This window comes from Kryptolebias marmoratus, linkage group LG16 (genome assembly GCF_001649575.2).
Source record: "Kryptolebias marmoratus isolate JLee-2015 linkage group LG16, ASM164957v2, whole genome shotgun sequence".
Lineage (NCBI taxonomy): Eukaryota > Metazoa > Chordata > Actinopteri > Cyprinodontiformes > Rivulidae > Kryptolebias > Kryptolebias marmoratus.
This window is the reverse complement of record NC_051445.1, coordinates 12402099-12416205: the sequence shown is the minus strand read 5'-3', so window position 1 is coordinate 12416205 and position 14107 is coordinate 12402099. Positions and strand designations below refer to the sequence as shown.

General features: G+C 43.0%; 1 protein-coding gene across 1 annotated transcript in view; it reads right to left on the bottom strand.

The window, feature by feature from the left end:
- Positions 1–134: 134 nt before the first annotated feature.
- abcb4 (ATP-binding cassette, sub-family B (MDR/TAP), member 4) overlaps positions 135–14107 on the bottom strand; it is a 23217-nt gene continuing 9244 nt past the window's right edge. The window contains exons 12-29 of the mRNA XM_017425109.3: positions 12994–13104; positions 12486–12611; positions 12156–12359; positions 11885–12055; positions 10735–10896; positions 10444–10635; positions 10074–10220; positions 9869–9973; positions 9565–9642; positions 8526–8609; positions 8176–8379; positions 8000–8100; positions 7774–7914; positions 5977–6133; positions 5698–5895; positions 3617–3823; positions 2234–2380; positions 135–1308 (exon numbers count right to left, since the gene is read on the bottom strand). Coding sequence (XP_017280598.1) covers positions 1102–1308; positions 2234–2380; positions 3617–3823; positions 5698–5895; positions 5977–6133; positions 7774–7914; positions 8000–8100; positions 8176–8379; positions 8526–8609; positions 9565–9642; positions 9869–9973; positions 10074–10220; positions 10444–10635; positions 10735–10896; positions 11885–12055; positions 12156–12359; positions 12486–12611; positions 12994–13104 — 2742 coding nt within the window. The 3' untranslated portion in view covers positions 135–1101. The remainder of the gene's footprint in view (positions 1309–2233; positions 2381–3616; positions 3824–5697; positions 5896–5976; positions 6134–7773; positions 7915–7999; positions 8101–8175; positions 8380–8525; positions 8610–9564; positions 9643–9868; positions 9974–10073; positions 10221–10443; positions 10636–10734; positions 10897–11884; positions 12056–12155; positions 12360–12485; positions 12612–12993; positions 13105–14107) is intronic.

Here is a 14107-nt window from a genome sequence, read left to right as displayed (position 1 = left end):
GCTACTCAATGATACCTTCAGAGTACTTTTATCATCGTCTGAAACAGGCAAAACTAAGTTTTACAAAAAAGCCTTACAGTGTGGAAGTTTTATATTAAATTTATTAAATAAGATTTATATTAAACAACATTCCCTTTTATTAATTATTCTACAATCAGCTGAAAATTAGAAGAGCTGCTGTGCTTTTTTTTTTTTCTACAGAGAGTCAGGCTTTAAAAAACAGACGTGGAGTGTGAGATAAATACAAGTGAAACGTGGAGGCGATAAACTGGGTTCCGGTTGAAGACTTTCTTTTTTTTTTTTTTGTCCAGGAGTCTTGAGTGAAGCGAACCATCGTTTGGGCTGAAATCCTTCGCACTTCTTTTTATTAATCACCTGCAGCAGAGGAAACATTAAACAGTCCTTTAGAAAAGTAGCTGCGTCCTCTAAAAGCGGCACCTATGATCTGTATTCAAGCAAGTCAAATTTAGGCTTTTTCTTTACTTTTTAAGTCTCAAATCCTCATAATGAAGCAATATTTTATCTAGCATGATTTATAGAAGCAATTAAAGCTTTCAAAATGTAGTAAACCAAATACTGAAGCTGTTTGTAGTTAAACTTTGAGTTTTTTTCTGTTTTTTTATGGTTGCGGACACATTCTAGTTGAGCAGATCTTTTCTATCAGTTTAGTTCAACATCAGGATATTTTTAAAGTCAAGATGAACAGCTCAGGAAATGGAAAATAAAGTTGTTTTTTTAAAAACATTACAACCCGATCTTTTCATTTTGGTTCAACACAATTATAAATCAAGGTAAACGTAGAAAAAAAAAAAAGGCATCTTTGGAGGAAATCCAGCGACTAAAGATTGTCAAGCTGCTGAGTTTTAGAGACAAGCTGACCAAATTAAAAAAAAAACAGCCCGACACGGCGGACGGCGTTTTCTTTTTTCACAGGATTTGGAGCCAAATGTGCCGCCGTGAGTCACGACAGCGACTTTAGAGCAAAGTGCAACTCTGAGGAGACGCGGTCGGATCGCTCTGTCCCGGCGGCTCGGCGTGAGCAGCAGGAATGTTTAATCCGGTCGTCCTCGGTGAGGAGAGATGGCGTCCTCCTGCGTCCTCTCATTCTGTCCTATAACCCAGCTGGGTGGTGACCAGCATGTGGTAGACCCCCTTCTTCGCCAGCAGCTGTTGGTGCGTTCCTTGCTCCACCACCACGCCGCCCTGGAAGACTGCAATGCGGTCGGCGTTTCGTATGGTGGAGAGGCGGTGGGCCACGATTATGCACGTCCTGCCCTTGCTGGCCTGGTCCAGGGCGTCCTGCACCACCTGCGGATGAAAAGACAGCGTATGGACTGGGTTGGTTGGTGTGTGCTCGTCTAACAAAAACAGGAAAGGAGTTCATTTTATACCTCCCCTCCAGGACTACTGAAATTTGAGCACATAGACCAAACAAAACGGATGTTTCTTGTGTTTTTAAACCCTATTACAAGCATTAAAGGGATGGTTCAGATCGTTTAAAGTAGGGTTCTGTAGAAAGGTAATGAAAAATTACCTTTCTGGACAAACGAAAGGTTAATCCAAGAGGGAATAATCCCAACGTTGATCGCTGCGGTCAGAAAACAACTCCACTCACTCGTTAAACCTTTACGCTGCTGTCAGCTTTGCATCTCAACGTTTGTTTAATTCTGTGGTTGTTTCCAGGAACTAATAGTGGCGGCAGCAGCTAACTGTAGCACTTATCATAGCTTTGACAAATAGTCTCATAATGCAAAAAGGAAGGTGATATAAAGGTTAAAAAAAAAAAAAATTAAATTTGAGACTGGAGTTGTTTTAATCCACTTCGGTCTCAGCCTCACTCCGACGAGCTGTTAGCTCGTCAATCAGAGCCATCTACAACAGGTAAGATGATGACTGTTCATAACCCCACTTCAAAAAGAGCTGAACTTTCCATCTGTTTGATGCACTGCGGGTTTGGGCACGTTGTAGTTAATACAGGGTTATAATACGTCAAGTTTAGTCAAACTATAGTCAGAACAACATATACATTTCTTGTTCTCCTTTATCATCTTGTAAAAAATGAATTTAAAAGTGTAAAACATTTAAACACAGATGTTCCAACAAGTAAAATATGTTCAAAATGCTACATTTTCACTCCTTATGTTTCCTGTTTTGTTGTGGAGCCAGCACCATTTTCAGGGAAGTGTTGGATTTTGTTCAATAAGGACATTTTTGTACAAACAGAACCACAAACCTTCTCGCTCTCGGTGTCCAGCGCAGAGGTGGCCTCGTCCAGGAGCAGCACTTTGGGGTTGCGGAGGATGGCTCGGGCGATGGCTATTCGCTGCTTCTGACCGCCGGACAGCTGAGTCCCCTTATCGCCCGCCTGAGTGTCGTACTTCTGCTCGAGCAGAAACGAAGACAACGACACGTTAATGACGGGAGCTTCCTGGAGTCTGATCTCAGCCCGACGAGGAACAGAAAGCTTAGATTAAAAGCTTTAGATAAGAAACGTTTTAGTCGAGCGTTAACAGAAGAAAAACATGCTGATTTTTCATGGCTCTGTTTATTTCATTTAAATAAAAAAATGAACAGATGAAGTTTTTATGTGAGTAACTTAAAAGAAACGGGCTCTAAAACAGGAGTCAGGTTCACTTTTATTTTAAAAAAAAAAAAAAAAAGGGAAGTTAGAAACAACAAAATACTGAAACTGTAGTAAATATGGTAGAAAACAAGGAGCTGTAAAGATCAAAATGTTCATATTTTAGGTTTTTTTGTCAACTTTGGGTTGAGCTGCACTTCATTTTGTTGTGCAACCAAACGTCGCCACAAATAAACCAAAGAGTTTTAAAACCTCAGAGAAAACTGCTTAATAAAACAAAACTTCTTGCAACAACTCTGGTTCTTTTATTTTTTTTTGGGCACAACGAGTTAAAAGTCCCCAACAGGGAGGTGTGTTTTTGAGAACCTCGGTGTAAAACCCATTTGGAGAACCCTGGAGGAGGTAAACGTTCCTGCAGAGTGGCTCGAACGTTTCCGTTTTATCTGTAATTCTGCCCCTCAACCTGACCCCATCTGCACGGATCGGTTTGAAGGAGCCGCAGTTTCAATCGGCGGCTGCTGGGATTAATAATGAAACAACCTTAAGAGTTAAACGTTGTGAAGTTTACTTCTTAAAATACAATACGTGGCAGTAATTTAATCTGTGAAGTTCTACAGATTTTGTTACTGCTGCAGCAACATCCTGAACATGTTAAAGATTTACTACTGATACCAACATGGAGCAGGTTCTGGTTGTAACATGTAATTTAATTAATGATTATTGCTTCTTTTAAACACAAACATCTGGGATTCTCTTGGGCAAAGTGCTTAATCTTTTCCCCCCACATCAGTTTATTTTTGCACACGTCCCATAACTGTGACAGTGGCTAAAACAAGGGATCAGGGCGTTTGTGTTTAGTTAAAGAGAACGACACTCGAATATCAATCATCTTAACGGGTTAGGGCCTTTTGGCGCAGGGCTACGGTTAGGGTCTCGTCAGGGTTTAACTTAAAAAGATGCAGCATAAACACATCAAAAAGCCCTCGGTCTGTATTGTCTCGTCCTTGTAATCTCAAATGAGCTTTTGAACGTCACCTGCGGCAGCTGATCGATGAAGTTATGGATGTTGGCCGCTTTAGCAGCCGCCTGGATCTCCTCCATGGTGACGGTGCGACTGTTGTCTCCGTAGGCGATGTTCTCGGCCAGAGTGCAGTCGAACAGCACGGGCTCCTGGGACACGATGCCGATCTGAGCCCGCAGCCAGTGGATGTTCAGCTCCTTGATGTCCACGCCGTCCATCGTCTGAAGGAGGAAGAGCGTTGTAAGAGCCATGTGAATGAAATAAGCAATTGATGACGTTACAGGTGAGCACACAGCTTTGACACTTGGGTGGTGGGTGTGTCGATGTGGGCGTTTTGGCGTTCTGGCTTGGTAGGAATGAGGAAGTTGGGTGCACCGGGGGTAGCCATATTTTCTGTTGACCGTGTTTATGGTGCTGTATTTAAGTAAAGCCATGCACTTAACAAAACTGAACCTGGTCAGTCTGTGAGTTCGAAGTATGGAAATTTAAATGGAATAAACCTGATTATTTCATAAGTAGTGACATGGAGAAATTAAATGAAACGCGCGTCTGACAGATAGATTCCCCGACATTAGCCCAGTGCGGCCGTCAATACCATCATTTATTTGCCACAGAATTAAGGGCCACAGAGGAGCAGTGGCTGTTTTTAAACACCATTTTTAGAGGGCGCTCAACTCAAATTTAAAAAAAAAAGAAAAAAAGAAAGAAGTAGGCCTATTATTATTATTATTATTATCGTTACTATTTACATAACCATTTCTTTAAACCATTTATGACAGTTTATTGTAGCGTTTCCTCAACCACCAGGCAACAGACACCTGTAACCTTGACCTTTGACCCTGTGACCTTAAAATCAATAGGGATCATCCCTGACCCATGCGGTGTCCAGCTGTGCAGTTTCACATCTCTGTGATAAAAAGGTTATCGGTTTAGAGCTCTGACAAGAAGTTGTCCCCAAACACACAGACAGATGGCGCCAAACTACAATACTTCCTGTTTTAGGACGAGTCTAGGAAAAAACAGGAGAAGAAATGAGCATTTTTACATGTCCCAAACGTTAGCTATGATTTTTATCAAGTCTGTTGGTCCGTCCTCGTAAGTGTTGGTGTCACACTCAAGCGTGCATCAAGAGACGCACAATTATTTCCTTTTTTTGTCACGTAAATAAAAACCTCCAAGTCCAAGTTATACGTATCGTTTTATCCCCCTTCGTTACCGTCACAAAAAAGCCACATCTGGAGACAATTCGAAGAGTGTTATTCAATTTTCTAATTCTTAAAAAGGTGTTTTTGAACTCTTTCTGTTTTTAGTCAAGGAGCCCAGATGTGAGGAATGATTTGAAAACAGTTGCTATAAACTTATTCTTTTATTGTTTGATACCATCATAGATTGTATCCATGAAGTACAGAAACAGACGTACACTTCTTATGTTTTTCCTGCTTTGTTGTAACATTTAATTTTTTAGACTCAGACCTATGATTTCTTCAAAAACGGATAGTGATCCATCAAACAGATAAGTTAGATTTGATTATATTAATAATTTATGATTTTGTTCATGAGTATGAGAAACTAAAAGTCATTCAACAGTTCTGCAACATTTTCTGACTTATTGCTGGTAGTAAATAGTAGTTACTAGTAATTTATTAAAAGTACCAAGATAAAAAGTTAGTATTTTATTAGAATTCATTCTATTAAAAGAGGCTTGAAGACTTTTTTATTTAAGCAAGCCTATTCTGCTTCTACATGTTTTTTATGATGTTGTTTTTATCTCTGATTTTTTATCTTTGATTTTAATTGCACTGTGTAGCACTTTGAGATTTTTGTTAATGAAAAGTGCGGTATAAATTGGATTTATTATTATTATTATTATTATTATTATTATTATTATTATTATTATATCTGCTCTATACCAGAAGACAAAGGTTTTAAAATAGCAACTAGTGATAACAGCAGTTTATGTTCTTCATAAAGGGAGTCTGCACCTAATAGGTTTTACAGACGTGTAGATCAGAGCGCACATGTTCGTACGTTGACCCCGTGACGTCTCTGTGTCGTGTCAGTAATTCAGGAGGTGTAGGCGTGTCTGTCTGCTCACCACTGTCCCCTCTCTGGGGTCGTAGAACCTCTCCAGCAGCTGGATGGTGGTGCTCTTCCCGCAGCCACTGCTCCCCACCAGGGCCAGCGTCTCCCCCTTCTTCACCTTCAGCTTCAGGCCCTGCAGGATGGGCACGTCGGGCCGAGACGGGTAGTTGAACTTCACGTCCTTGAAGCTCACGTTCCCGTCAAATTTGTCCTTGAGGTTAAAAAGAGATCGTTACCACTAGTTGAATTTTTTTTAAAAAGAAACGTGTGTGCAGTTTTTAGGTCGTTTTACCGGCGACTCTCCCGCCTCTGACAAATTGTCGATAGCAGGCTCTTTATTCAGCAACATGAGGAGGTGGGAGGCGGACATTTTGGCCTTGGCGTAGTTCGGAGCGAAGGAGTTCGCCTCCCCGAGAGCCATGGCGCCGAACAGAACGGCCGAAATCACACTGGAAGAGGAAGTTAAATTCACATTAGCCTCATCGGTCACCGTTAGGAGTCACAATATAGAGCAGTGGTCTCCAACTCTGGGACTCGAGAGCCACCATCCTGCAGGTTTTACTTGTTCCTCTGCTCCAACACACCTGATTTGAATCAATGGGTGATTAACAGGCTTCTGCAGAACATGAAGAGGTGATTTATCCCCTGAATCAGGTATGTCGGAACAGGGAAACAAGAAAAACATGCAGGATGGTGGCCCTTGAGGACCAGGATTGGAGACCCCTGATATAGAGCAAAAATGTGCAAAACAAACGATGTCAAACAAATAAATAAATAAAAAAAAACTAGGTAAGGTACAAAATGAACATTCGCTCAAAAAGTAAATCAAAGACAATCTAGATGCTTTCCACTGCCATCCAGTTTTTCTTTTTTGAAATGAAACAACAGCTTAAAGGCTAAATGATGAATAATGTCCTTAATTGAGCTTGAGTTTTATTTTTGTCCAGTTTATTTTATTTTTTTTAAAAACAGTCTGCTGTGGTAATATGAAGGCAGGAAAACATATCTAAAATAAGATGCCGTTCTTCAACTGCGGGGGGAAAAAAAATGTTTTGGTTTTTGTGTAATCCACCATAAAGCAAACAAACTGCCATTCAGGTAGTTTTTATTTATTTTTAATTTATTCCCCAGACTAAACACACACCTGTTCTTGTCGGCCATTTCAACCCGAGCGGCATCGAGTTCATGCTCGATTCAAATTATCCCTCAACACCATCTCAACATCAAGTGATCCATTTTCCCAGTTAAGAGACTAATTCATGTTTTTACCCCAGAACGATAAAGTTTGTTTTATCCACAAAAATACTAATTTTATAAGCAGAAGGGAAAAAAAAATCAAAAATGTATAAAATACAACTTGAAAACTACAACTGATGTAAGCTAAAGATGTCAGACGGTAAAAAGGAACAACCTGATGTTTGCAGTTGTTGCAGCCGTCATTAAGCAGCTGATTAGTTTCTCATTCCTGCCTTCAAGAAGACAGTCCAAATATTGTACAAATGCGTTATTTTGAGAACACAGGAGGAGGAACAACGTTATAAAATATATCAGTGCATGAAGACCAGCTGAGATGTTAGGATACATCGGTTCGCTTCCTTTTTCATTTCTCCGTGCAACATTATTTTAAAAAGTCAACTATTAAACAAATTAAAAAAAAAAAAAAGTTGGATAACACGTCTTATGAGTCTCTTCAAAAACATTTCCTCGAATTCTGCCCGGCGGATTGAGTGTCTTTAACTGCCTTTGTTAACGTAACGTGCTCCATGGAAGAGACGAGTTAATGTTTATACTTTTTTTTTTTTTTTTCAGCTTTATGCTGCAATGAACCTTGGACTTCGATCACAGGCGAAATATAAACGAAGGACAAACCTCTTTCAGCCAATAAACTGCTGAACTACTGTATGATCCGGACACATGCATGTGTGCCCACAGAGTCTGCACATGAAGAGGTGTAATGATTACCAGCCATAAAAAGAGATCCTGCCCTCTGTACAGGAATGTTCTGTGAGAAGCCGACCGGCCTCGCATGCAGATATCTGAAACGTCATCTCAGCACGAGTCTGTTAAAACACAGACAGAGATTACTCACAGGAACACCGCCTCGACATCCATCCTTCCTTGAACAATGAGCCAAGCTCCGAAGCGGAAACATCCTGCATAGGCGAAGTAGATCATGGCCTGAGAGAAGGAGAAGGTGAAACCGTGCACATGGGCCTTTTTCTTGGCGTTCCTGCACAGAAACGATTTAAAAAAAAATTAACGTCATACGGAGAAATCCCCAAGTTATTTACATGTGATCGTTTAATTGCACATACTTGTATGGAACTACGAGGTTCTCTTGATACAAAGACTCAAATTTTGGTTCCCTTGTGAGAGAAGCGACGGTACGGATGTTCTCGATGGCCTCCGTGGCGATCTGCGGAGACGCACGTCAAAATGTCACATCCGATCCTGAAGTCCGCCCTCGCTCCTCAACGGTCCGAACGCCTACCTTCCCAGCCTTCTCCAGCTCCTTCTTGTCTTCGGCTGCGTGCCCAGTGAGCATCTTCATCTGCACAGCCCCGGCCAGCGCGATGACGGGCACCACGGCGAGGATGAGGAGGGTCAGCTCCCAGCCGTACACCAGCGCCAGGATCACGCCGGTGCCGAGGTTGGCAAAGTTCTGGGCGAACGTCGCTAAGCGTACTCCCGAGGCCTGAACAGGTGGAGGAAAAAATAAAAATAAAAATCAGAACAAAAGGAGACACTGAGATCACAGATTTTAAACAGACGGGGCTCTGAAGTCGGCTTAGTAAGAAAAAAATTAATAAATAAAAGTTTGTCGTTGTTTTTGAGACTCACTCCTTGCACTTGGGCTGCGTCCGTAGCCAGCCTCGTAGTGAGAGCGCCAACACTGTTTTTGTGGTTGTCGAACCATCCGAGATCCTACAAAAACAAAACAAACCGTTTCCACAAGTCAAAGATAGAAACGCAACAAACTCACAAAACACAGAAAAATATCATCCTGTAACGCATCATCAATTAGAATGTTAGAATGCAATAAGTTTAACTTTTCAGGGTGTCAGAGAGTAAATGTTGACTCTCATTACTGTGATTGCATCCAATAAATCACTAAACTGCGTCTCCTCATTTAATTAAAAAAGTGCTTCCCTTACAGAAATTAGCCTCCCTCAGCATCAGAAACAAGTAACAGATATCCCTCAACATGTCTCCTTAAAGATCTCTTCCACAATGTCAGATTTAGTCAGGCAGTAGTGTTGTGTGTGTGTAGTTGTCTGAATCCATCATAAGGTTTTAAAACTTTGGGAACACTCGTCAGCGATACTGGCACAGCCTACAGTAGATTTTGCAGACTACCTTGCAGCTAAAACAAAAAGCTTCAGTCGATAAAGAGCAGCCCGAGGCACCACAGAGGGGCAAACCACAGAAATGCACCTTAAACGGTCTGCCTTCTTATTTCTCTTCACTAAACTGACTCAAGACATTAAACAAAAACAAAGTCCATATTTTAATCATGTTCTTCAATCTTGGATATTTTAGTTTGCATAAGTGAGGTAATGTTCTTATCCGTGAGCGCAAGGAAACTGAAACACGTAAGTGTTTCTTGTGGGCTCAATGTTTTGTTGTTTTATTTTAGCAACAGCCCTATTCTCTGTGACAGTTGACATTTTGAGTCATTTATTTTCTACATTGGATGAGTAAAAGACAAAGTCCTCGCATGGCATTTCTGTGGAAAACGACGCTGTGCCCACCATGCTTACGTTTCTGTGGTGCAAAACTTCTTGACTGCTCTTTAATGTTTGACGTCATTAAAAAAAAAAAAAAAAAAAAAAAGTACATTTCCACAAAATACATCTTTGATCTTTGCTTGCATACACACCTGCCTCATCATGGACTTAAAAGCTCCAAGTCTCAGTTTCAAGGTGAGAACTTCTCCAGATTTACCGAAACAGAATCCCTGTTGAAAGGTAAAAAGACACCGTGTCAAAACGGAACGCGCTCGCGAGTTCACGCCGCCACTCTGTAATCTGTCACTCAGCGAGGGAAGTTCACGGCAGTAATTTAACACTGCAACATGACGCTGTGCAACACGAAGCTGTGAAGGGTAAAACTGAGATACAGTGACGCGGTTTTCGAGGAACTCTGTGGAATTCGTTTACAGCGGAAAACTCGATCGGGCCTACCTGTAGAAACATGGTGAAGAAGCACACGACTCCGATGACGACAAACATGAGGGAAAAGAAATTCGCCCTAACCCTGACGACTTCTTGATCTTGCTCAGCGAACACCTGTGGGAGGAGATGAGAACAAGCTTTTAATTCAGCGTCCAACAACCGGTCCGATAAACGTAAAGTACGGTAACTCCCGCGGCCGCCAGCGGTGACCTACGGTGATGATCTTGGAGAAGAGGACGGCGAACAGAGGCTGTATGGCTCCGTTTGCGATGGCACAGATCAGCCCCACCAGAATGAAAGGCCACTCTGAGCGGTTGAGACGCAACACTTGGAAGAACGACACCATGGGGACATCTTCATCCTGCAAAAAAGAGAATGATGAGCTCTGCTTGGATTCAGAACAAACGTTTAACAACTTCAGACTGGGTCAAGTAGACAGAACTGTACATCTTCTTCATACCAGATAATATATCTATATTAATAACTGCTCTCAGTATACTGTTGGCATTATATTATACAACATTATATACGACTTATTTCCTTTTTTAAATAGCCAAACTGATGTGTGAGGTGTACCAGCTCACCTCTTCTGTTTTATCCTCGTCGTTCTTCATCATTTCCTTCTCCTTCTCTCCAACCGAGGCAGTGAAGGAGGAGCCTCTCGTCGACTGCCTCTTGAACAGCGGGGCCTTGGAAAGGACGTTGGACGTGGGGCTTTTCTCCTCCATCGACAGCTCGCCCTCCTCCTCCTCCCCTTCCTCCACCTTCTGAAAGGTCTGCAGCAAAGACGGGAAGACCGGCCGTCCCGAGTGAACCGAGCTGGGCCCACGGTCCGCTCGGACCCGACCCGAGCGTTTAAAATGTGCGCGCCTTACCTGCATGGTGACCAGCGTGTGGTAGACTCCCTGGCTTTCCATCAGCTCGTTGTGAGTCCCCAGCTCGACAATTTTGCCGTTCTGGAAGCCCGCGATGACGTCGGCATTTCTGATGGTCGAGAGGCGGTGGGCCACGATGAGTGTGGTCCTGCCTTGTTGGACCTGCGCGGAAAATAAATTCATACACTGTCATAAATAAAACCTATAAACCTGCAGGTGTACAGATGTGGCTCCATTCAGGCAGGGCTGTGAATAAACATGTTTAACGATGCGTTTTTTTATGAACAATGTCGAAATTTTTAGCTTTTAACAGCCGCATCAACTGAACTCGGCTCAGTCTGACGACGGGCCAAAAACTGAGACGCTGTTGCTACTTCATGCAGAAAAAGCTGCCGATATTTCATCTCTGCGCAGACCACATCTGAGTTGTCCCATTTTTAATAAGGACTTGATAAAATGAGCGCCTTCCTCCTCGATTTAAAACATAACAATAAAACCTCAGGGTTTATGCAAGTTGTGCCTGCACTCCTCAGGAGCGGGATCCAGACGCAGCAGACAAAAGAAAAAAAGTTGAGACGTTCTTCTTCTTCAACTTTCTTGTTAACAGAGAGGAATGGACGACTCATTTAAACAGAGCATCAAACAGTGACAGCAGTTCGGACGTGGCTTTAGTTGGCTGCTTTTTAGTCACAGCTTCTGGCTTCAAAAACATAAAACTATGTTAAAGAGACCATCTTCTTTGTGAATTTGGCCCTACTGAAATATAATACACGAGTATAAAGAACAAAAAAATAGGAGCAAATGGGTGCAAAGAGTTGTCAGAAAGCAGAATGCAGGCAGAAAAAAAATAATTGAATGTCAACTAGTTTATATTGGATCAGTTTTAATCTGTAAAAACTGAACTTTGATCCAGATCTTGTGAAGCAGGAGGTGCTAAAAAGAAAAAAGATCAGAAGAACACTTTGTTCTGTCTTCTTCAGGGCATGCACAGCATTTCATTTGGATTTATTTGTTAGCTGATGAGAAATTTCGGGTCCAAAAGTGCAAAAAATACTTTGAAGTTTATGTTCATGAAGCTAGTAAGTTCACTTAAAATGGCAACTTTAGAGTTCAACTTGTCTGAACTTTGAATAAATATCCAAATCTGTACCTTATCGAGCGCGGCCTGCACAATGGTCTCACTCTCAGCGTCCAGTGCAGACGTGGCTTCGTCCAACAAAAGGATTTTGGGGTTGCGGACTAAAGCTCGAGCGATCGCAATCCTCTGCTTCTGTCCTCCGCTCATCTGAGTTCCTCGGTCGCCAACCAGCGTTTCAAACTTCTGCTCAACGAGAACGGTCTCCGTTACCAAACGTCGCATACGATATTAATAAGCGCAGACAATATGGTGGCAAAGAAAAAGAAATAAAATGCTGTCGTACATTCGGAAGGTTCATAATGAAGTCGTAAGCGTTGGCCTCCTTGGTAGCTTGCTCAATCTCCGCGTCGGTCACGTCCGGCCGGCCGTATCTGATGTTCTCGGTGATGGTGGTGGCGAAGAGGATCGGCTCCTGGCTCACGACGCCGATCATTTCTCTCAGGTAGCGGACGTTAAGGGTGCGGATGTCGTGACCATCGATAGTCACCTACCGACAGACGCAGCTCTGTAAATCTTTACTGTAGCCGAATTTGCCACAATGTGGTCGTTTTAAACATCTTATTATATACGAGTGCAACAATGTCTTTGAACAGCTAAGGAATGAAGTACTTACCGATCCTTCCTGGGGATCGTAGAACCTCTGCAGCAGCTGGATCGTGGTGCTTTTACCACAACCGCTGCTGCCAACTAACGCCATGGTCTGTCCGCTCGTCACACTTAAACTCATGTCATCCAGTATCTACGAACATCAGATGTTGGTTATGAGACCACTTAAAGTGCCTTCGTTACTGTAAGAGCTTTTGGTAAATAGCGCTTTATCTAGTCCAAGGACCCCAAAGCGCTTTACACTACAATAATTCACCCATTCATCCACACATTGATGGCGGTGAGCTACACTGTAGCCACAGCTGCCCTGGGGCAGGCTGACACCGGCGCCATCGAGCTCTCTGACCACCACCAATAGGCAAGGCGGGTGAAGTGTCTTGCCCAAGGACACAACGGCTGAGACTGACGGAGCGGGGGACTCGACTCGGCAACCGTCCGGTTACAGGACGAGCCCCCCACCTCCTGAGCGCCACCTCCGCCCCTTTTGGGTTTTAGAGTTCGTCTGGGAAACGTACTTTGACGTCCGGCCTGGAGGGGTAGTTGAAGTGGATGTTCTGGAACTCGATGTTCCCTTTGATGAAGTCGGGCTTGAAGCCGGTCTCGGAATAGCTGTCGATGTTCGGGTTCTGTGGAGAAAACAAGCCGGCTTCTGGTTTGTAGTTTCGCCAAAACAAGATCAAGACTGTAGCTCTTATAATAACCTCAGACAGACAATGGGAGGAAGGCTGTTCTCTTTCCAGGTTAGGGTGAGAGAGTTTAACGGGACTGATGTTTATTTCTACAATTCTTTGTGTTTTCACAGCTTCTCTTGACGCTCACACACACACCTTTTATTCTCCATCTCGCATTGTAGCTCAGAAGGGTTGGACTATCACTTGATATCTGTTCCATTGAAGATTAAAACTTTACGATTAAACAGCAACACTTATCTGAGGGCCACCTTTGTGCTCAAGAAACAAGACAAGAGGAAGATGTACAATAAACACACAACGCATGTTTTCAGAGTTATCCGCAGCGAAACAACGTCCGCCCGTTACGAAACAAATCCTGAGAAACAGATCGGACGCCGACTCACGTTCGCTGCTGCCTGTGTTCAGGTGCAAACTGATGTACGTAGAGTGCAGTTTTTACAAACCAACTTAAATGTGTTGTAAAAATATGAGAGTCTAAAACGTGAACTGTAAACCAGATGAACTTTTCTACGAGAGACAAAAGGAAAGAGTTATAAACATCTTAACCCTCCCGCTGCCCTTGGGTCAAAATGACCCCGAGTCCTCAGTCAAATTTAATTACAAACAATGTTTATTTAGGGATGTATTTCTATTTAATCATTCAGTCTAATAAAAGTAGGGATGGCCATTCTAATCTCAACCCTCCCACTGGCCATCCATCCATCCATCCATTCTCTTCCGCTTATCCGGGGTCGGGTCGCGGGGGCAGCAGCCTAAGCAGGGAGACCCAGACTTCCCTCTCCCCAGCCACTTGGGCCAGCTCCTCCAGAGGAATCCCAAGGCGTTCCCAGGCCAGCCGAGAAACATAGTCCCTCCAGCGTGTCCTGGGTCTTCCTCTGGGCCTCCTCCCGGTGGGACGTGCCCAGAACACCTCACCAGGGAGGCATCCAGGAGGCAT